A 23,228-nucleotide genomic window follows, 5' to 3' on the forward strand; every position below is an offset into this window, starting at 1 on the left:
GCGGGGTTGGGAATGAGAAAAGAAATGAAGAGAGTCCTTTAGGCCCCTGCTTTTTGGTTTCTATCTAGGCCCACTATGCTTCTCACTCAGCATCTGGAGTTTATAAAACTAGTTCACATCTACTCTCATTCCCTCCCACAATTCTCCACGGTGGCTAGGGCTGAGGTGAGGTGTTCCATTTGACAGGTGAAGAAACTGAGGCTCACAGAAGGGCCAGGCCTTGCCTAATGTCTCCTGACGAGTGAGATGTAAGATTGGAATTTGGACCCAGGTCGCCTGATTCCCAGCCCAGGCTCCTTCCACTGTCCCTGGATGCTCCACTGTCATGGAAGCTCTGAGCACGGCCCCAGGATGTATCAGCCAAGAGTAACGGCGATGCTCTCGGGAGACTGGGGGGAACAGGGCAGAGAGGGCAGGGACGAGGAAAGCAGTACTCTGACTAGGAGGGGAACATTAGCCGAGACATAAAAGAACACCGTTACAGAAACTTGCACTTGGATTTATGTCCAAGATTTCATGCAAAGAGCTGCCCAGGGACGGACAGCCGTCCCAATCTGGGCCTCCAGCACCACAAGCCTCCAGTGGTGAGGCCTAAAGCCTGACTGCCTCAGGCTGGGCCTCTTCGTGGATGTGGCTGGCGTGGCCTTTTTCCCAGGCTGTGGTGGTGGTAGCAAGCCTGCCGTGGGCAGAGATTGAGGACCCCACGGCAGAACATCCTGTCCTTCTCTTCTGCTCCTGGAGGCAAACCCATTCTTCCCACGCCTCCTCTTGGAGGGGAAGGGATGGGCATGAGGCAGGTCCTGCTACTACAGAGCTTGAAGCAAACTTAAACATACATATGAATTGAACGTGGTCCCCAGAGGGGCTGGAACCACTTTTGGGGAAGTGTCAAGAGAAAGGGGTCTCAGCTGCATCCCACTCTTGAGATTGACGTCCCCCGGTGGATTCCACAAAGGATGGCAGGTCAAAGCAGGATGAGGCCTCTCCACTAGGTGGCAGGACAGTGACTTTTTCCTGGTCACTCCAAAGATGGGGCCCGATGGAAACCTGGGTGGAGCCTCCCAAACTGGTCACCCATCTCAGCTTCCTGTCTGGCTGAGGCTTTGGCCACACAGAGCACATGGCCTCTAGTTTTTCAATAATCTGAGGTCAGCGGGCTCTGCAAGACGAAGGTGGAGCCAAGTGATGCAATCTGGTTTCATTGAGGCCCCTCGCGGTTGTTTTTTGTGGAGTCTAAAGAAACAAACATGTTGAGGGCTTAAAGATGACGTGGTATAGCAGGTTTCAAAGTCCTGTGGAAACCAATCGAGTCACAGTGAAAATAACAGCAAGAGTTACTGCACGTCACTTAGCCAGGCCCTTGGCTAAGTGCAGTTAGCACTTAGATGTAGGGAGCTGAAGCACAGAGAGGTTGTAAAAAACTTGCCCCAAGTCCCTGATCTAGGAAGTGTTGGAGCCTAGTCAGTCTGGCTCAAGATCCCAAAAGTGGAGCAGTTCTGGAAGGGGGGCGAGCCCTGCCCTTTGGCCACCCTCTCTGCCCCTCATCAGGGCAGCCTCCGAGGGGCTCGACCGAAACTCCAGGGTTCTGCTGGGAACACGAGAAAATGAAGGAGCAGCCCAATCCCTCCTTCCAACCACACTCCCCCCAGTCACCTGCAGCCTCTGCCTGCACACCTGTGAAAGGGCACACTCCCTCCTAGCAGAGCTGGCTCCGTTTCTGAGCAGCTGCGACTCTTACAAAACTCCTCTGTCCTAGGGGATCACGCTTACCTGGTTCTGCAGGCCTGGCCGTAGGCGAGTCCATTACTTGGGAGGTCTGATTGCGCATCCCCCCACAGGGTGGCCGCCAAGTGTATTCCGGCTGCAACAAATCTGGTACTTAGTAATCAGAAACCACACTCAAAAATTACAATAGCAGCTACCGTGTTTTCCCGAAAATAAGACCTACCTGGAAAATAAGCCCTAGCATGATTTTTCAGGATGACATCCCCTGAACATAAGCCCTAATGCGTCTTTTGGAGCAAACCTTAATATAAGACCCAGTCTTATTTTCAGGGAAACACGGTACCATACTAAAACAGTACTAAGTACATGTTAATCAAGTATATAGTTGTCCCTTGGTATCTTCGGGGGACTGGTTCCAGGACCCCCCCAAGGACACCCAAATCGAGATGCCCAAGTCCCCTATAGGGAATGCTGTCGTATTTGCATATATCCTGTGTACATTCTCCTGTATACTTCAAATCATCTCTAGGTTACTTACAATACCTAATACAATGTAAATGCTATGTAAATAGTTCTTATACTGTATTGTTTGGGGAATGATGACAAGAAGAAAGTCTGTACATGTTTAGTACAGACACAACCATCAAAGGCTTAACTACATGGTACACGTCAGCAACAATATAACTTTTTTCCCCAAAATATTTTCAATCTACCGTTGACTGAATCCTCGATGTAGAACCTGTGATATGCAGGGCCGACTATAGTCGAATCCCTAAACAACCCAGGTTGCCACTCCCATTTTACAGGTAAGGAAACGGGGACTCAGAGGGGTTAAGTAACTTTTTGAAGGTCATCCATCTAGGAAAGTGGCCAAACTTCTATTAGAATCAGCTCTCTGTAAGCCCAGAGTCCATCTCTTAAGCCCTGCACTACACCAGTGTTTAAAGAATATGTGTGTACAGAATGGTCATAGGGAGAGAAGCTCAGAGAGCCCGGACAGGAGGCTGCTCTCATTTGTCCAGGTGAGAGTGGGGATACCTGAGGGGGTGGTGGCAGAGACATGGAGAGAATGGAACAGGAGACCGCAGCTGTTTGGAGAAAGAATCATAAGCAAGGAAAAGAAAAGAAAGCAACAAGAGAGAAAAGGAAAAGAAACTGAAAACAGAGACGAGAAGAAGAGGAAAAAGCAAGGGAGAGAATGTCTGATGAGGATCTGTGGTACCCGATTGCATGTGAAAGTTGTAAGAAAATGTCAAACCCAAACTCTGGTACCCCTGGCCTGGCTAGCTGGAGGGCGCCCTCCTTGCTGCCCTGCTCTCTTGCTCAGCCTTTTCTGTCCTCCCTCAGCGACCTTGCCCTGGGAGAGCAGGCCAGAGCCAGGCCCTGGACACCTGCCTGCACACCTCACTGCTGTTCCCAAAGGAACCAAGAATGCAGTTTCGGACACCCTCACTTGACCTTGCCCTCTGGAGAGGGCCTGGGGTGGCCTCCATGTGTGTCCTGGAGTGAAAGAGGGACACAGACTCACCAGATGGAAGAGGCGCGAGTTGGGGAGTGCGGGTGGGTGTTCCATGCCCATGGGAGGTGGAGGGTAGCGGATCTGGGTCCAGTCCTCAAAGCCGTGGTGTGGCACCATGGCTGGCATGGGCGGGTAGGCATAGGGGTAGGCCCCACAGAGGTGCTCCGGGAGGGGCTCCATGTGGTAGCGCTCTGCCGAGGCCTGTAAGAAAAGCTTACGTCTGGCTCTGGCCTGTGACGGGCTGCACAGGCCACCCCCAGTGATACCCATCTTATCTCCCCTTCTTTATTTAGGATTTTAGTTCTCTGAAAGCTGGTACATGAGCATGAATAGCTGGTACATGGGCACGGAAGGCTGGTACATGCACAAGGAAGGCTGGCACATGTACAGGGAAGGCTGGCACATGCGCAGGGAAAGCTGGCACATGTGCAGGGAAGGCTGGCACATGAGCAGGGAAGGCTGTCACATGCGCAGGGAAGGCTGGCACATGGACACACAGAATATCAGCAATGATGATAGCTAATGTGTCGTGAGCACCTACTCTGCACCAAGCACTGATTTAAATGCTCCCCCTACATCACCTCATTCGTTAGTTGGACACCTGAACAAACACTGCCTCTCCCTTCAGACTGTAGCTCCCTGAAGAAGGGAAGGCAAGGCAAGGGCTGTTTCCTCCCTCAAGCCCCCTCACCTTTGCTTTCCTCTTCTGCTGTTTGAGGGCTTCTTTCGCCTTCTCCTCATCTTTGAATGCCTTTAGCTGAGGAAGGAAGGAGAGAGAGAGAAGATCGTTGGCCCAGGTGCTCCCCGGCCAACCTTGGACCCAGGGCCTAAGCAGCCCCAGGGCTGCCCAACGGATGAGTAGGGCTCCCAGTCCGGGCTGTCCTGCCTGGCCAGCCCCAAGGAAGAGCCTTAGGGGACACAGCACAGCCCAAGCCATTGGCTACAGGTAAGGCCTACTCATGGGAAGTCTGAACGCCTGTCAGGAGGGTTCCCGTGAGCCTCCCTGCTTCTGTGCTTCCATATTATCATTTTCAGTTGCATTCTGTGAGAGAGTGGGTGGCTGGCTCAGGACCAGTTCCTGAATTTGCTCTCTAAAGGCATCCAAACTGATTGTGAAAAGCCAGAGCTAGAGGTCACAGAGGGGAAGGGTCTTGCTGAGGTGCACAGAAATTTAGCAGCAGAACCAGCGAGTCTCCGATATCCAGTCTCACCAGGGACCCTCCAATGCATGTCCCCCTCCCTGTGAGGACAGGCCAACAGCCCCTTCCTTGGTGGAGCGCCTGTCACCTGGGCATGCGACAGGGTGACCTGGGCCTGCAGTTTCTCCACCTGCTTCTTCAGCTCTTCCTTCTCCTCATTCATGCGCTCTCGATCGCTACGCTCCCTCCGGAAGTCCTCCTCAAAGATCTTGACCTGGAGAGAAGGGAGGGGAGAAGGCAGCAGGGTAAGAAAGGAAGGGCCGTTCTGAGCGCAGGCGCAGACCTACTCGGGCCCAGAAACCCAGGCCTGCTACTGGGAGTCACAGACATCATATCACCCTGTCTCGACAGCCCCTGTAGGGAAGGGAATGGGTACACCTCCAGCCACACCCCCAACTTCAAACAGTAGTTCTAGGTCCCTCTAGTTTATATTCTCGGTTTTAACACAGGGCTTTATTTAAACAAGGGGTCCATGGCTTTGAGGGAACAAAAACATTGACAGCCATCAGCCAGTCCAGTCCTTTCACTCTGCTCCAGCCTCAGGGAGGCGGAGGCCACAGGACCACCGTGTGGGTGGAAAACCAGCTCAGAGAGCAGACGGCCTACAAAACTCTCCCAGGTCTCCCAGGGTGCCCGGCAGGGAAGGGGCTGGGACAAGGCCCTGCCTCTGTCTCTGCACCTGCAGTTTCACATCCTTAAGGCAGGTCAGTGAGACTCTGACTGGTCTGAGATGACGCAGGAGGATCCAAAGCATGGCTCCCATAGAAACACATGGGAGAGCCATGACCTTTTCAATCTCCTTTCAAACCTCCTCTGCTCCTCCAGGAGAAAAGTCTCCGGTTTATGCTAGTATGTCTTTAATGCCTTTCTAGTATGTGTTCATTTCCCTTAAACAAAGGGAAAATGGACTCAAGTGCAGAGTCTTCTGAGACAAGAGTATCTAGCTCAAGTTCAATAACACTGTTTTGCTTTTACTATATTTCTTGCTTATGGTTACTTTCTATATATGGCAAATAATAAACAGTTTTTTCTATTTATAGTTGTGATATAAAGCTCCCTCTTAATTACATTTAATGAAACTAATTTATTTTTAAAATACTAGGTAAATAGTAGCACAGTTGCGGTATAGATGTGGCTAAATCACAGAAGTGGCAGGAAAATGACCTAGTTAGGGACACACGGCTGGAAAGGACAAACCTATATAACCAGGCCAGGGTCCTGGTTATACAGCTTCCACGTGATTGCAAGCCCATCCTGGGCCCTCAGGAATGCTCCAGCTCCCACTGAGCACCTCCTACCTGGCCTTGTCCCCTCAGGCTCACCTGCTGTTTCAGCAATTCGTTCTGTGTGACCAGCTCCTGTTTTCTTAGGAGGCCCCCAGCTCCTTCCGGGCTCCCAAAAGCTGCTGGGGGAGATGATGGGGAGGCCTGGATACTCAGTGCTTCCTCCAGGGCCTGGGATCAGGAAGAGAGGAGATGGGCCCATCAGCAAAAGCCCAGGAAGTCAGATCCCATTGGAGGGGTCATTCTCAGGGAACCCCTTCCTGATAATACTGATAATAATAACCACCACCACGATTTAATAAATGTTGCCTTAGTTATTAACACTATCCACACATCATTTCATTGAATCCTCTCCACAGTTCTTGGAACAAAAGACTATGATCATCATCCCCATTTTATAGATGTGAAAACTGAGGTTCAGAGACCTGAAGTGATTTGTCCAAAGTCACACAGCTAGTAAGAGGCAAAGCAGGGATTCAACCCCACTGTGTGCTCCTAACCAGCAGCCTAACCTGGGATCTTTAGCTAGAAGGGAGAATCTCCCCTTCCCGGAGCAGGTGTGGCTCAATTCCAGCACCCACACCCAGGAGGGATATTAAGTCCTTTGGGGAAGCCTTCAGTCTCCTCGACAACTGCCCTGCCCTGAGGTTCTTCAGCTTCCACAGCCCATTCCCGCCAGGTCAACCCTTCCATCCTCACCTCTTCTGAAGTTAGCTTAGACTGGATTTTAATTTCGACTTATTTAACTTTTCTAAACCTGAAAATGGGCTGAAACATCACCAAACAACATTTGAAAAGAGAAAAAAAACACCCTTTCCTACCATGCTCACAAAACTCTTTCTTTTACGTAAATTGTGTGCTCACATCTTCTTAAAAGGTTTCCATTAACTGGTCTACTCCTTCAACCCCGCTAACGTATTACTTGGGGACTTTGGACCACCTCTCGAGACTGGCCACCCTCATCGGCACCTGGACCTCAGCTCCCGGGCCAGCAGGGTCTCTATTCGCCACACATCAGCATTGCACATGGTGCTTCCGTGGACCGTGGGATATAAAGGAAACCTTCCCCAACTTGGACCTGGGCCCCCACTTGGTCTCCTCGACTCCCCCAGAAACACAAGGCAACTGCTGAGCCAAGAGTCAATTTAGGGTGCTGCAAGGGAATATGTGGCTCCCCTTCATCCTCCTATTCCATTCGACCCATTTCGAGGTGAGAAGACTGAGTGAGCTCCAGGGACAGGGAGAGCCTTGTACAGTCCTCCACATCAGCGTCTCTGTCCCCAGCTGTTCCAGGAAACCTGGACGGCAGTGATTCTGCCTGGGTCATCTCTCCAATCAGCGCCACGTACAACATCCTGCCTGGATTCAGACCCCAAATTTCCCGACTCGGGATAAATCATTCTTTTCTCTGAGAACAGGTCACAGGGCTCCAGACTCAGCATAGTCAATGCTTTTCAAACACCAAAATGGAAGGGAAAAGGTGAGCCAGACTCAACAAGTCCTCCAGGCCTGCAGAGCAGATTTCCTCTCAAAGCTCCCTCTTCTAACCTCTGCCCTGAAGGTGAGCAGGGCTAGAGTGAGTCCAACCAGGGATCAGATGGCAACACTGAGGCCCCGAGAGGAGGGTCCAGTGTCTGAGCTGGGACGAAAACCAGCCCCCACCCCGGCCCAGCCCACTGCCACTCGCCCTGGCTCAGAGGACAGCGTTTCAGCCTCCACCCCAGATCCCACTTCTCGAGGGCGGGAACCCTCGGGCCTGTGCTCATCCACTCTGTTCAGTGGTGGATGAGCAACGAACACGTGCTCGGTGCCAGGCGCTGGGGGTATATGCCCTGGCAAAGACGTACACCTCCCACCACTGCAGGAGAAGACACAATGTTAAATAGGTAATCACAAGAAAACGTGAGAAGAGGTGTGAAAGAAGTTGCTGGTACTCTAGTATACAGAACACGGTGATGTGAATGAGTCGGGGAAGGCCTCGCTGAGCCCGAACAACAGGCAGAGCGGCACCGTGTGAGGAAACCGCGCGTCCAAGGCCATGGAGGGGGAGTGAGCACAGACTCAGGCCAGAGCCCACACCACTCAGCGTGAGCGGAGGGACCGGCAGAGGTGGGGAACCATGAGGCGGCACCAAGGCCCGCAGCGCCAGGGCCATGACCCAGGAGTAGCCCCTCCTGAGCAGATGGTCACACGAACTAGAGAGATGGGTGGGCGTTGCAGGTGGGCTCAGGGAAGCTCTGCCTGCCCAAGGGACCAGGGCCAAGGCGCCCACCTTATTGAGCCGCTGGATCTCCTTTTCCTGGTAATCCCGCTGCCGGGTCAGTGGACTCAGCTGATCCTGCAGGTACTTGACCTTCTGAAGCAGCTCCTTGGTCTCTTCTGTCAGTCGCTCCTTGTCAGTCTGCAGAGAGCACAGGGTTGGTAAGCAGGAGGCTTCTCCAGGAGGCCGGGACTGCCTGCCCTGCCTGTGCCACCCCTCACGCAGGCAAGCCCCCTCTCGCTCCCTCAGCAGCCCCACAATGCTCGCTCACAGTGCACCGTACAAGGCACCCAGGCTTAGAGTGCTAATGCCCACGGGGTCCTGTCCTCAAAGAAGAGGCACTTTGGTTGCGTGAAAGGCCCTGGGTCCTGACACCAGCGAGCTGAGACCTGGGGCATGTCACAGCACTCTCTGGTCTAAGCCACCTATCAGTCATGGGTAAAGGGTGCTGAACCTGAGTCACAGAGGAGCTTCAGGAGGTCAGGGAGCCCTAAACCTGAATGCCAGATTTTGTCTGTGCAATTTTCTAGAGACAAAAGCCATAGTTTCTGCCAGATTTGCACAGGGATCTTACGTGACACACAGAAAATGATAAATAAACCACAAGAGGATCTCTAAAGGACCTTTCCGCTCTTACAGTCTCTGAACCGAGAGGGCAGAAGACACTCAAAGAAATACATGTAGCATAACGCAGAAAGTGTTCCTCCAAAAGAAAGAGTACTCAGGCTAAAAGAAAGCACTAAAGCTGAGAAGAAACGAGGGAAGGCTTCAAGGTAGAAATACTGCTCCAACACCCGCGATGGAAAGGCAGGGCTTCTTCACTGCAGAGGGCCACAGCTGGACTGGCCTTTAGAGAACGTCAAGTCCTAGCTCCTTTATTCGATGGGAAATGAAATGTGCAGGGAGGGGAGGTGACTCATCCCAGGCCACACACCGAGCTGAGGCTAGAGCCCAGGTCTCCTCATTTGCTGCTCTCCCTATTTGCAAGTCAAAGGAAGTATTTAAAATATGAGAGGACAGTCAGAGATTGCTGAGGGCAACCTTTGTCAAGAGGTGTGGGAGCTGCTCTGGGCTCCCACTACAGAGGCTCCAGAATTAGCACGGCCTCTGTCGCCATGTGTCCTTATCTGCAGGGCCCAGCTTTGTCTTGAAACCTGCCGCCTTCCTCCAGCTGAAAGAGAGGCGCTGTCAGATCCAGGGACTTGTCCACCTACTGATGTGAGCCAGGGGTCTGGCTCACAGTCACAAGATGTGACCGCACTCAAAAGAAAAGTTAGGCAGCGTCCTCCGGAACACGCCTCTTCAAGTTAAGGAGCGGTCACTGAGGCAGGCAGACCGCTCAGGTAAGGCCCCTGGGCGTCACATGATGAGAGCAAACTCTGAAATGCAATCTGTCATGAAAATGCCCATTTTTAAGCTACGCAAAAGCAGCCTGGGCCCAGTTTCCACAAAGGGGAAGACATTGCGACATAAATAAAATCTCCCATGAGTCTGGGGGTCAAGTGGCCTTTCCTTTTTAAGTTGTAACAGGATCAGGAAAGGCCTTGGCTAGTATCAGTCCCACGCAGGTCAGAGCACATGCTATTCTTCAGGGGATGTATTCCTGGACCCCACACTGCATCTGGGCCTTTCTGCCGTCTCCCCGAACCCTATAACTTCTCCTGGGTAGTGCTGAACACACTTCTATGCATTTGCTTCTGTGACTAGTTCTTTAGCGTCTCTTCCCCTTCAAGGGTGGGACTTGTCTGTTCACGGCTGAGTCTCTGTGCCCACCATACTGCCAAGTGCATGCTCTGTTGAATAATGATTGCACAAATGAACAAAGAAGCATCGTCTAATGTTTCAGCCTCCCCCTTATCACAGCTCTACACACTCAATAGCCCCCCATCCCCATCGAGTGCACCAGAGCTGGCCTGCTTAGCTCTCTTTTATACCCTGTGCTTCCCCAGTCCATAGGTTTTAATGGAACAAAAAGTTCTTCTGGATGAAAACAAGAAAATATGAAAAGCAATGGCTAATCCAACCTCCTCAATTTTTAGATGGGAAACTGAGGCACAGGGAAGTACTTTTGCCTACAGGCGCACAGCCCTTCAGCACCAGAGCCAGAGCTGGAACCCCCAGGTCTCCCGAGTCCTGTCCCCCGGCTTGTTTATTCCACTGCGCTCCTGGTTAACGGGAGTGGGGAGAAGGCCTCCCGGAGCTGAACCTGCAGCTCCCGCAGTCGCACTTGCCTCCTCCATTTCAATCTTGGACTTGGCCAGGAGGAGCTTGCGGTCAAAGTCACGCTGCTTCTGCTCCCGCTCAGCCTCTAGGTCAGTCACCTGCTTCTGTATGTCCGCCAGCTTCTGGCGCAGCTCAGTGATCTGGGGTCAGAGGCAGAGAGAGGGGTGCGTGAGGGTGAACGTCCAAGGTTCCAAGCTGCTGAGAAGGAAGCAGCCAGCAGGACACTAGGGACACAGAGCACAGCCCAGACCCTGGCTCAGCCTTGACTTCCCATCACTCCCATGCTACCTTCTGCTCGTACTGCTGCTTCATGGACCGGAAATGCTGGTCCCATTGCTTGTTCACTTCAAGCAGCTGTGGGGAGAGATTGCGGTTAGCAGGAGACAAGCAGAGGAAGACCAAAGAGAGGCAACTGCACGCACACCAGCTTCCCGAGGAGCACGCAGGGTGTGGGAACAAGCGGTGCTGACAGACACTGCCTCGGTCCCTAGTTTCCCAAAACCTCAACGCTCCTCAGAGATTCACCTGTATCAACTGCCACCTTTTATCCTCGCCGGGACGAGACTAATACCAAACACAGAGACAGTATTTAAGCTTGGCGTACAATTATAGAACAGATACCTCTTTAGAGAGCAGTTTGGGACTATGTGTTCAAACTCTGAGTTCTCAGTCTCTTTACCTCAATAATTCCACTCTGAAAAATGTAACCACAAGAAGCACTTGCACAAAAGTGTGTAAAAATATATGTATATTGCTGATCATCTCAATAATGTTTGTATTACAAGACAATCTAGAGGCCCACCTAAGCATGGATAGGTTAAGGAAATTAGAGTAGAAACAGAAAATGGAGCACTGTGAAGCTATTCGGAAAGCCAGGCATTTAATACATTGCCTCAGTTATAAGGCAATGTATTATTTGCCATACTTTTGATATAACAGTTCCTCAGGGAAGAAAAAAAACTCTAGATCATTAAATAAATGAAATGGGAAAGACTGTCTCAATTTCAGAAACATAGGATAAAAAATACTCAAAAATTAAAGGAATACGGGATATTTATAAATAAATACCCTCAAAGATATAGTTTATTTTAAAGAAAGAAACGCAGAAAAGTAATTTGCAACGCAGCATGTATAATTTTTTCTGCTATTTTAAAAAGCAGATCATACATTAGTAAGTACATAGAAAAGAATGAGGAATATGCAATGAACTGTTATCAATTGTGGTCATCTCTAGTAGTGGAGATTCTCGATCTTTTTATAATGATTATATTACTTTTGTAATAAAAACAAAGTACCTTACAGCAATGCTAACAGAAAACTAAAATTAATATGCACGTAAGCAAAAGGTAAATGGAGCCTGACTTCCAAACGTGCAGGAAGACCTGGGAGGCCTGGAGAACAACCTGAGTTGTGTGGAGAGTGGGGCTAAGAGAACTGGGCTCCACCTCCAGTCTGGAAATTCTGGCCTAGGGGTGGGAGGTGGAGAAGAAACACGCATGAGACACAAGGGAATAACCTCAACTTCTAGAGACTCTCAGCTGGTTAGTGCCACAAGAAGACGTGGATCCTCTCCTTCTGTGACAGTCCCTCCCTGAACCAGCTGCACGGTGACAGATGGACCCCAGGTTCCCTACTCCTACTTCTGAAACTTGCCTACCTTATCACAACCTCTTTCCACCATCCAAGGTTTACTGTGGACGCCTTGCAAAACTACCCCTCCCCTGCCAACAATTTTAGGCCATGCCTCAAATGCCACCTCCTCAGTGGCCATTGTGAGCAGGAGGAATGATCGAGAGACAAGAGTCCAGGACAAGGCAGCGGGTCTCTCCCATGGGTAGATGGTTCAGTGGTCACCATGGTGACCTCAGACTAGCAAGAGCCAGAGCACCAAAGAGGGCCTCGTCCTGCCGGTCCCAGAAGGGAAGACAGGTCTTCCCGGACCACCACCCTCTCCAGCCACCTACCTCAGTGCGCTGCTGCTCCAGCATCTTCACCTTCTTCTCAGCAGCACCCAAGGCTCCCACTTCTGGCATCTTACCTGCTATCACACTAGCCTAGGGAGAAACAGAGGGGCCTTCAGCAAAGCCTCATATAACAATTGTCTCGCCACCCCTAGCTCCTCTAAGGCCCCTCACCCAGCCCTCTGTCTCCCACCTCTTTCCCCTCCCACTGACCAGGACACAGATACACACCCAGCCATGACCAAGGCTCCTGTGGGAAGGTCACTGAGACTTCCTGATCCACAGTGGCTCCCAAGTGCTCCTCCCCGGCCCTTCTGCCCTCTTCCCTTCCCTCCCTATGACCACTTCTTTCCTAGCTCAGGCTCTATCTCTAAGAGACTGCCCACTGTTGTCCACCCCAACTCCCAGCAGCCAAAAATCCTCTGGTCTGGAAGGCAAGAGTTATATAGTTTTTAATGTTTCGTAAAACACTATTTTAAAATGTTTTTAGGAGGATACAAAAATAAATAAGGCCGTATGTATGTGTGATCAGTACACGTACATAGATTTCCTAGCTCTAGCCTCGGAGAGGGCCTAAAGCAGCGACCCCCCCCCCCCCAGGAGCAACAACACACACAGGGCCCAGATCTTGGTTTCTAAATGCCGTTCTCCGACAAAAAGGAACAGCACTCCTCAGAGAGGTACTTAATTCCAGGCCTGGGGCGGGAAAGACATAAGATGAGTCTGGAGCATCTTATGGTACCAGAAAGTAAGGAAGTACTCAATAAGCAGAAGAAGGACATGTCAAATGGGCATAGGAGCGAACTTGAAAGAGCTTCCTATGGCCAAGCTGGAACAATCTGAACAAGAAGATAAACCATGATAGGATTATAACCCAAAGAATAAAATAAATATCCTTAAGTTCATATTGGTAGAAAGAAAGAGCTAAATAATTAAATAAATCGGAGAGAAGGGACAATTCCTCCTTATAGAAGAATTCCAATCAGTGACTGCAGAAGGAATGAGGGAAACACAAAATCGCCATTAGAATACTACAGTTAATAATAATCACAGGGGCGGTTGGCTCAGTTGGTTAGAGCTCAGTGCTCGTAACACCCAGGTCGCTGGTTCAATTCCCACATGGGCCAGTGAGCTGCGCCCTCCACAACTAGATTGAAGTTACAATGACTTGACTTAGAGCTGAGGGGCCTGGAAAAACCCACTGTTCCCCAATATTTCCCAATTCAAATAATAATAATAATAATAATCATCATCATCACTATGAGATCCTCCCATGTATACTGAAATTAGTGAGCAAAAGTGTAAGGAGAAAAAAGACATTTGCACAGTCTCAAAGTTTCTCCTCAAAAAAAATATATAATTACAAAGAGAAAATTCGTCCCTTTATACGGAGAAATGTGACAGACATGTCCTTAGCTGTGTGATCACGGTTGACAGGAATCAGACACACCGACAGCATCTACCTGGTGCACTGAAAACAGCATGATGTCCATTCTGTGGTGTTCTTGCCCAAATCCATAACCGCAATCCAATCATAAGAGACCATCAAATAAACCCAAACTGAGGGACGTTCTACAAAATAACTGGCCAGTAGCACCCAAAAGTGTCAAGCTCATGAAAGGGAAGGAACGACTGGCAATTGTCACAGACTGAAGAAGACTAAAGAAAGGTGACAAGTAAATGCAATGTGGGGCCTAGAATCGATCCTGGTACAAAAGAAGAACATGAGTGAAAAACTGGTGAAATCTGAACAAACTCTGCAGTTTAGTTAATAGTATTGTGCCAGCATTACTCCTAGTTTTGATCATTGAACCATGGTTATGTAAGATGTTAAGGCTTTGGGTGAACCCTGAGGGCAGAACTTGTGAGACTCAAGTGCCCCCTGCAGGCTAAGGTCTGTAAGCACACCACAGAACCAGGGAGGAACGGGAGTGAGCTGGCGGAGCCCTTCAGGGACCATCACCTCCTCTGAGAAGGGCAAGAGATGGGCCTGCCCCTACAGGCCTGCTGTCTCTTGGAGTCGAGCTGTGCTTAGCATTATTGGGGAAAGAGGAAGAGGGGGCTCCAGGAGGGTACACTCTTAACATCCACCAAGAAGAGAGGAACCAGCTAACCAGCTACTGACACCAAATCTGCCACTGAAAGCAACAGGTAATGTTCACCATTTCCCACGTGCCACAAGCTACACTTACTCTACCGGCATCCCATCACTGAATACTCCAACCACCTTTTGAGGTAGGTGTTAATGTCTCCATTTTATAGAGGGAAAAACTGAGGCCAGAGAGTTCATATAACTTGTCCAAGGTAGCAGTGCTGGCAAGAGTTGGAGCCAACATTCGACCCACATACAGTGGGGTATAGGCTTCACGGCTGCCCGTAGTGCACACCTTCTACGGGACCATCCTCCCCGGCGGGGCAGTAAGAACACCGCGCCTTCCAGGGAGTCAAGAGAGAGGAGTTGATATTGAAGGGCTTTGGGAAAGTGAAGAGGCCTGCCTGCCGACCTCTGACAACCCAGGAGAGATCAGGACAGGCCACGTGAGGGCAGACAAGGCGAGCACTGATGTGAAGGTATGTGGAAGCAGAGAGGGGCCCCATGGGCTGGCTTCAGAAAGCCACTTCTCAGCACGGTTCCCTGCCCTACTCAAGGGCTGTCAGATAGCTGATGGTGCAGGAATCTTAATTAGGTGACATCATATGACTTCTCCAAGCCTCCTGCCATAGCTGGGTCATGGAATAATAGTCCTGGCCCTGCCTACCTTACAGGTAGAGAGGAGATCCAAATAAGACAATGGGTTTGAAGTCTTGGGAAAACTCTACAGTAATTAAGTTATTAGGATAATCACTACTATTACATAGGTCTGGGGTTTGTTAAAGACGTTGAGTTCTGCTGAACAGCCATTAAACCCCATGGCGGGGGCGGGGGAAGGGGACACTCAGTGCTGCAGCCACAAGAAAAGCACAGACCAGGCCAGGAAGGAGAGCCAGCTCCTGCTTGGGGACTGGATGCGAGCCCGGGCTGGGAGCGACCGGGAAGAGGGCAAGTGGGCCAGACCCTGGGCATTACCAGGCTATGCCCTCCTCTCTCCATGTCAGAGGCCCCAGGGCGCAATCACAGGAACTTATCAGAGTCCCCTAAAAGCTTTCAGGGGGCTAACACCCTCATTCTGCCAGGACTATCTGAGAAGTTAAACTGCCTTTTGGGAGCTGCGTTGTAAGAGAGACCTTGACAAGCGAGGATGTGCTCAGGGAATGTACTCAGATTAAGCAAAGGACTCAACACCACATTCTATAAGCAATGGATGAAGAAACTATTCAGCCTGGGGAACAGAAGGCTTGTCGGGGGTCACAGAGCCACGGTCATGGCCAGCAGCCTGAGTGAGTCACGCGGAATAGGGTTGAGCAGCGGAAGCTCCAAGGAGGCAGACTGTTAGGCCACGCTAAGGAAAAGCCATCTTAAGACTAGAACCTTCTAACAACGGAATTGGCTGCAAAAGGAGGTAGTGAGCTCACTGCCAGTAGAGGTGACAAGAGACGCTTGGCACTGGCAATCGGGGACGCTGTGGAAGGCGTTTCTGACCACATACCTGCGGCTGTCCAGCCATCCCCTTCTTGCCTGCGCCTTCCAACTTTGGTGAGCCTGGCCGCCCACAGGCACTCTCTTTACTGCTGCTCATCAACAATTTCTTGAGCTCCATGTTTTCTTCCCTGGGTCAGAGGCAAACAGAGAGGTCACACTGCTGGCCCTGCGTTACAGAGGCTAGGGCTCTTGGACCTCTACTCATCTAAGTTGCAGCTGGGTCCTGGCGAGTAAGGTAATACCCTGAAACCTGCCCTCAGATGGAACCAAAAAGAGCATCCTTAAGCCACTGTGTGGCAATCTGTGGGCTTTCCCAGCAGTCTCAGCTCATCAACAGCAGGGTTTCCCCATGTGTGGGATGTCTGTACACATGAGATCTTCAGCACACATCCAAACCTGCATTAACTAACACGGAATCACACTCTAGTGAGAGAGGTACCCCTGTCCAATTATCGTCAAACTTCCTGTGTAAAGCATGGGAAAAGCCTCAGTTTGGTGCTAACCCCTCTTGAGCACCTTTCTAATACTTGCCAGGCTCCCTGGTAACGGAGAAAGAGCAGGCTTCAAGCTCAGAGCCTTCAGTCGGCAATGGCACTTCACCAGATTTTATCAACATCCTTCCATTTTCACTGTATTGACTGTTGGAGTTATCTTCTATCTATTATAGGTAATGCTGTCTTCCATTTACTCTAGGGAAAGCTTTCTTTATAATAATTTTAAGTAAAAGCATGATTCAAACTAAAGTAAATTCTGAAGTAAATAATAAGGCAGGTGATACAAGACATACTAAAAGTGACGTGGACTCAAGTATGACTGAAATACGGAAAATATTTCTTTATGTTCAATTTGCCAGCTGGGTTTCCACGTACTAGAAAAACAGAGAGGTAAAGTGGCTTTCCCAAGGTCACACAGCAGGGATTTGTACTTTTGCCTTCTAGTCATGAGTCTTTCTACGAGCCTGGGGTTTGGGATCCATGGATGGAGTCATTGTGGCTATAAAACTCTTACTGCTTGGAAATAAATAAATACATGCAGAAGTAAATAAATATATGCTGATTCAAAATGGCACGGTGGCTCAGCAGTGACACATTACTCTGTCTGGGCCTCACATGTCTCTCTCTGGGCTTCAGTCTCCCTCTGCACAATGAGGGGTTGAGCCCTCATGATCTCAAGGGCCCTTTGAGCTCTGACTAAGTCAAATGAGTGTTTCTCCAGCGTGATCCTGGGCCCACCTACATCATAACCACAGAGGCCCTTTGGAAAATAAAGATCCCTACGTCTCGCCTCAGACCGACGGAATCAAGAATCTCGGCAGAGGGAGGGGCAGGAGTGTAAACTTGTATGCCTTGCCCTCAGTGAACCCGATGCACAATTAAATCTGAAACCCACTAGCCCAGAGGAGGAAGCCCTGACTGTTCTCAGGAAAACAGAGCAGGAAGGGATGGTGACCAGCAGGGGGCAGCGAAGTCCTGAGCCCTGTCTCCACCGCGGGGCAGCCAGCTAACAGGCTAAGCTTAGGAGGAGGTTTCCAAGGCACTTTATAGAAGACACTCCTCAAGGTACTCAAGGAGAAAGACCAAGAGACCTGACATCCCAAGCACGGCGCTCGGCACAGGTCTCAGAGCCCTCAGCCCAGAAATCAGTGCCCTGCACCCAGCCCTTCCTCCGGCCCATCCCACTTTTCATCTCTTCCCTGAGGAGCCTAGACTCACCGCAGCCTCTCAGCAGCCTGATCGCGCTGTTCCAGGCCCTTGTCCAGCTTGGCCTTCAGGACCTCATTCTCCTTCCGAAGCTGCTCACAGAGGGTCTACAGGGCAGAGAGGTAGATGAGAGCAAGGAAACGAAAGGGGTGCATCTCCAATGCAGGTTGATGTTGGAGGACAGGGAGGGGCTACAGCCATACCAGGTCCCAACACACCCCCTTTGCATGCCCTCGTCCAATCCCACTCAGGACAGCAGGGAGCCGAGCCACCAGGCCCATCCAGGCTCCTTTCTGTATCCTCTCCCTCAGGAGCCAGCCGTGAGGACACGTGACTAAGAATCAGCCACAGGGCCCTCTGGTTCTCCAAGATGGAGAGTTCTATTCCTCCTCCTCCTTCATTGTTGTTCCCACCGCCTAGAACACTCTAGAACGCTCTTCCCCACCAGCTTTCCCCTGGCTTACTTCTACTCCTGCTTCAAGTCTTAGCCTAAATGTCACTTCCTCAAAAAAGTCCTCCCTGACTCCACATTGCAGGAGGGATCACCTTTATTATCCTTGCTCATAGCTGCCTGCTCTCACACTTCTTGGTACTTGTGACAATTAGAGCTAAAGAACTGTTTGTGTCCTTATTTTCTTAATGTCTATCCCTGCTCACGCCATCCACCAGTCTGAGAGCTTCCAGAGGGCTGGAACCCCCTCCCCACTCTCGTTCACTGCCAGATCTCCTGCCCGAGCTCAGGACCTAGCACAGGTCGATGCTTAACTCTGCTGAAGGAATACATGACTGAATGACAATGGCCACACGAATGAATGAACAAGTGAAGACCTGAGACGTAGCCTACGAGCTTGGAGAGTGGGCGGGGCTTCCAGTGTAATCAAATGGTGAGTCAGAAGACGGGGCATTTGGTCAAGACCTCACCAGTTCCTTAGGTGTGGCTCAGGCTTCCTTCGCCTCTGAGACATAGTTCCCTCCTCTACAAAATGGGGACCACTGCTCCTTCTCTGCCTCCTTTATAGGGTTGCTAATATCTGAGGACTTGTAGTCAAAGCACTGAGAGGTGGGGGCATGGAATACGGACAGCCAGACTCAGGGCTTCACAGATGAGAAGGGGAGGGCGGTACCAACTAGCAATGGTGATGCGTCATGTCAGTATTAAGTACTCAATCTTTCAACAGATCGTGAGCACTTAACACGTGCCAGGTACGTGGTTGGGTGCTCTTCCACCCACTGTCTCATCGGAGCCTCACAGTGTCCCCAAAACTACGTAGTTCATCTCTATTTTAAAAGTAGGCTAATGCAGGTGAAATAATTTGCATGAGGTTGCACAGCTGTTAAGAACCACCACAGGGGTTAAACTCCATCTGGCAGACCCTCCCCTGGTGTCTCTCTCCCCAGTGATGCAAGGCGGGGGCTGTGAGCTGGGCTGTGAGCAAACGCAGTGGTATTCGCAGTGGTATTCGTCAGACATTCCACCTGATCCTTTCCATTTCCATTTCCCCTGCTGGCTGAGATCACGTGACTAGTTCTGGACGATGAAAGATGATGAGTGGAAGTGACAAGTGTCCCTTCTGGGCTGGCCCATGCAGGACTCTCCGAGTCTTTTTTTTCACTGTGGCTGTGGCTGCCTCCTAGTCCAAAGGGCACGAGGTGGAAGGGCCACTAAGTAACCGTGGAGCAGAAATAAGTCCTGGCCACAAACAATAAGGGAAAACTTTTATGTCACCCTGGAAGATTTCTGAGCTGTTTATTTCCACAGCAAAAGCTCGCCCTTTCTGACTAACGCAGGTGAGACTTGGGAAAGCTGAATGGAGAAGACAGCCTGGAACTGGAGAGGGTCAGACATAAGGGATCTGAGGTGGAGAGAACAAAAAACTACTATGGCTGGGTCCAGTGCCTAACAGGGGCCGTGCGCCACACCTGGCCTTGAAAATGTTTGTTGAGTGAACCAAGGAACAAATCAATGAATGAAGGAGGAGAAACCAGATTAATCTGCCTCTGCCCACAGGCTGGGCAAATACCCTGGATGCGGCCCTAAACGAGGCCTCCAGGGAACGGAACGTTCTGCTCATGGTACCAAGGGAAGGCCAGGATGTGGCAACCATGCTGTCCACCCTTCCAGGCTAGAGAGCTGTTTCCTCCAAGTTTAATGGAAAATGCCCTGGACACAAAGTAGCTGATGGAAAAAGGTCATTACAAAAGTCATCATGTTCTATCAAAGGAGCTAACAGGGCTCACCTATGAGTTCAGTAGTTTATTCATTCATTCATTCATTCACCAAGTGTGCATTAAGCACCTATTAAGTGCCAGGCACTGGCATAGAGTGGTGAATATGACCGACAAGCTACCCGCCCCTCTTATGAGTCTTACAGTCTAGCAGGAAGTGCAAGGAAAAAACACGAAGTAAATAAACCACCTAATAAAATTATTACAAACTATGAGAAGAGCTAAGAAGGAAACAAATAGGGGCCTAATATAAAAAATAACAGAGTTTGGCAAGACCCCCCCTTTAGGATACCCGGTATTGATCCCCATTTCAAAGCTGAAAACTGACCCTGAAACCCATGCGACAGCCATGTTCACCTCCCCAGAGCTCAGCTTTGACACCTCTAGACCTCACTGACCTCTGAAAGTCTGTTAAAGTCGTCTCCCTCAGCCTGGCCCTCAGGCTCCTCCAGCCTCACTTCCCACACGCCCTCCACTGGAGGTGAAATGGGGGTCCTGCCGTCTCCCTGGAGTTCTCTGCCCTCCACATCTCTCCTCACACTGTGTCTCCAGCCTGGACGTCCCTCCTGCTCTTGTCAACCTAGGCCCTTCTCAAGTCAGCCATGGTGGATATCCTCCCCATAACTGGGCACCTGAGTGTTAGTTTCACCATCTGGGAATCCTTCCCTACCCCATGCCCTCACGGCTAAGATCCCCTGCCCAGGGCGAATGACCAGTCATCATTCAATCCTCACAGTGACCACTTTTTGAGCACTTACTATGCTCTAGACTATAGCAGATGCTTCATTTAATTCAGCAATTCCACGAGGCAGGCATTCCTAGCACCACGCTACTGACAGGGACAGTGAGGGACAGAGAGGATAAATGACTTGTCCAAGGTCACATAGCAATAGTCACTGCCAGAACTAAGGACCATATGACTCCAAGGCCTGGGCTGGCCTAGGAAGGAAATCTGACTTCATTCCCACAGCAGGGTTATGAAAGGAAGCCTCCTCTACCGCAGACGCAGGTTGGGATGGTGATTAAGAGGATGGCCTTTGGAACATGACAGCTCAAGGTTCGAATCCCACCTGCACTATCTACTGGCTGGGTGACCTTAGGGAAAAAAAGAAAATCACCTCTCGAAGGCTGTGTCCCCATCTGTGAAGGGGTAATGATGATGGTCCTGCTGGCCTTTGTTCCCTCCCTTTCCCCACCTACCTGTGAATAGGGGCGGGGCTGCTGCCCACCTGCCCACATCCATGGCCCCAGGGTACCTCAACCATGAAATGTGCATGGCCCACCCCATATTTCCTAATTTCCTTCCTCTTCCTCTCCCTCCCCACAACTTCCTTACCCTGCTCACCACCCCAAACAATAAGCCCAAGGCCAGCCTCCAACATCACCCTTGGAAGTCCCCAGAGTACCCAGGATCCCCCAGAAGACCTGGAAGAGGTGGACAGGGAAGCACACCTGCTTATCCCAGGTGATCCGCCCTGGCCTGCCTCACCTGCAGGATGGAGGTGCGCTGCTCATTTTTGTGCACCTTGGAGGCCAGCCGGTTGAACTCGAGGGCCATGCGGCCCAGATGGGTGAAGAGCTGGTTGTGGTCGGACTCCTCAGCGCACACGCTCAGGGTGGTCTCCAAGCGCTGCAGGTGCAGCAGCAGGTTGCTGTCCTCGTGGGGTAGGGGGCCCAGCTCCTGGCAGGGGTAGGGGACAGGGACCACTCTTCACCAGGGTCTGAGTAGGCGCCACCAGCCCTTCTCCCTCTGCTTCCCCATTCCTCATGACTCAGTTTCCCCCTCTGATCCCAGCTCAGCCCAGGGAAATTCTCCGATTACGCAGGTTCCCTGTTTGGGGCTGACTCACAGGGCAGGACCCGGACTCCCAGGCCACTGAGACACTTTCCTCCCACACTCTGGGCCTCGCTGTGTCTTGTGGATAAATCACTCATCTGCTGGGGCTCAGAATCCTCCGAAGCTAAATGTACACACACTGCTTCCCTCCCTTCTACCTCACAGGGGTCTGATGAAGGTGAACTGATGCATGAAAGCAGCGAGCCCAGGAAAGGGGTCTCCCTCTATGCACAGCCCTGCTTCTTTGGCTCAGGGAGTCTTGACCAGGGAGCCACACAGAGACCAGTAGTGCCTGACTTTTCTGTTTACATGTGTCTTCTGGGGTATGGTTCAACTGTTTATCAGCTTCTCAGAGCTCCCAAGATTCAAAACAGGTTAAGAATCGTAGCTCTAGATGGATATTTTAAAGAATCCCAATCTAGTAGCATGTATAAGAGAGGAAGCATACCGTGGGCAAGACAGCTTTATCTCAATACAAAATCAGTCTCTCTCTCTGTCTTTCCTATGTCGAGAACACTCCTTCCAAAAACAGTGCCTTAGTCATGCCAACACGATGCCCAAGGATCCACGGTGGCACCTTACAGCTAACTGGCCCTGGCTGAGCCCCCCACACCTCCTCGGGCTCCATCCCATGGCATCCCACATTTCAGCTCCTATAGAAGGCCTCCCCTAAACGTTGACGGAAGTCACAGAATGTCAGAGCTACAGGGAGCCTGAGGGTTCAGGCTGGGAAACCAAGGTATGGGGTAAAGGAAGTGGCCCAAGGTCGCCCGGTGGGTCAGTGGCAGAGCCAGGAGTGGAACTTAGGCTTTCTGACATTCACTGAATGCCTGTGTAATACTGTTAGCCCCTTATTCTAACAGTCGATAACACTGCTTCTTCAGTTTCTGCGCTCCTTCCCCCACTGCCTCTCTTTCCAAAGGATCTGAGGTGGCGAACGCTGCTCTCTATTTAAGGCCCAGGAATTGCTTCATCCTCTGATCTAAGTAGCCTCCAAGCTCTTGTCTGCTCGGCAGACAAGGCACATGACGGCTTAGGAGGAACTTGCTAACTAGATGAAGTTACTGGTCCAAGATCAAAGTAAACTACTTTCTGAGCAGGGGGTTCTTGCTGCCTCGGCCAGCTCCTCAGAGCCCTCAGGGACAGAACAGGACAAGGGGACAAAAGTTCCCAGAAGACAAATACAGAACCCTTTTAACCTTCAGCCTGCACAAAAGGGTAAATCATCTGCCATAAGCCGCTCTGGGCCTCCTGAGTCTTTCTCTTCCACCCGGGCTACCAGCCCGCAGGCTGAGTCATAATGTGCGGAGGTGCCCCGCACTCCGTGGAGACCACAGGGCTGGCAACGTGCCCAGGCTTTCACAATGATGGGGTGCCTGTGTGACCCAAGTTGGGGAAGTCACCCGCCAGGGATTTGCATATGCGAGCGAGAAGCACCCTCTGCTCCATCCCCACCCCCCCCTCTATTCCCAAGTGACTCCAGGGTGCCCAAGGTCCTGTGAGCAGGTCTTGTGCCTCTCGCCCAGGGCCAGGTGACCGAAACAGAGAGGAGACGTGGGATAGGCCTAGGGACCTGCCATCCACTCACCATCGTGTTTCTGGTGTGGCCGCTGCTCTCTGGTGGAGAATTCTGCTCCTCCGTGGGGACCACTTCAAATTCAGAGGAGGTGCCCTGTGCGGAACAGGAGTTAGGGGCTGCCTGAGAGGAAACCCCT

The 23,228-nt window shown here is 51.1% G+C and overlaps 1 protein-coding gene across 4 annotated transcripts in view; it reads right to left on the reverse strand.

Moving 5' to 3' along the window:
* Nucleotides 1-478: 478 nt before the first annotated feature.
* Nucleotides 479-23,228, reverse strand: part of TNIP1 (TNFAIP3 interacting protein 1) — a 41,996-nt gene continuing 19,246 nt past the window's right edge. For 2 of the 4 annotated variants that reach the window (XM_033096913.1, XM_033096910.1), the window contains 14 exons: nt 23,102-23,185; nt 21,166-21,357; nt 17,463-17,557; nt 15,758-15,878; nt 12,174-12,263; nt 10,498-10,563; nt 10,218-10,349; nt 7,999-8,127; nt 5,766-5,897; nt 4,532-4,657; nt 3,936-4,001; nt 3,254-3,445; nt 1,771-1,861; nt 479-1,233 (listed from right to left, as the gene is read on the reverse strand). In XM_033096913.1, coding sequence (XP_032952804.1) covers nt 1,199-1,233; nt 1,771-1,861; nt 3,254-3,445; nt 3,936-4,001; nt 4,532-4,657; nt 5,766-5,897; nt 7,999-8,127; nt 10,218-10,349; nt 10,498-10,563; nt 12,174-12,263; nt 15,758-15,878; nt 17,463-17,557; nt 21,166-21,357; nt 23,102-23,185 — 1,551 coding nt within the window. In that variant the 3' untranslated portion in view covers nt 479-1,198. Of the gene's footprint in view, nt 1,293-1,770; nt 1,862-3,253; nt 3,446-3,935; nt 4,002-4,531; nt 4,658-5,765; nt 5,898-7,998; nt 8,128-10,217; nt 10,350-10,497; nt 10,564-12,173; nt 12,264-15,757; nt 15,879-17,462; nt 17,558-21,165; nt 21,358-23,101; nt 23,186-23,228 lie in introns of all 4 variants that reach the window. The other 2 variants (XM_033096912.1, XM_033096911.1) reach the window with 2 other exon arrangements.

Source organism: Rhinolophus ferrumequinum, chromosome 24 (assembly GCF_004115265.2).
Source record: "Rhinolophus ferrumequinum isolate MPI-CBG mRhiFer1 chromosome 24, mRhiFer1_v1.p, whole genome shotgun sequence".
NCBI classification, from domain to species: domain Eukaryota; kingdom Metazoa; phylum Chordata; class Mammalia; order Chiroptera; family Rhinolophidae; genus Rhinolophus; species Rhinolophus ferrumequinum.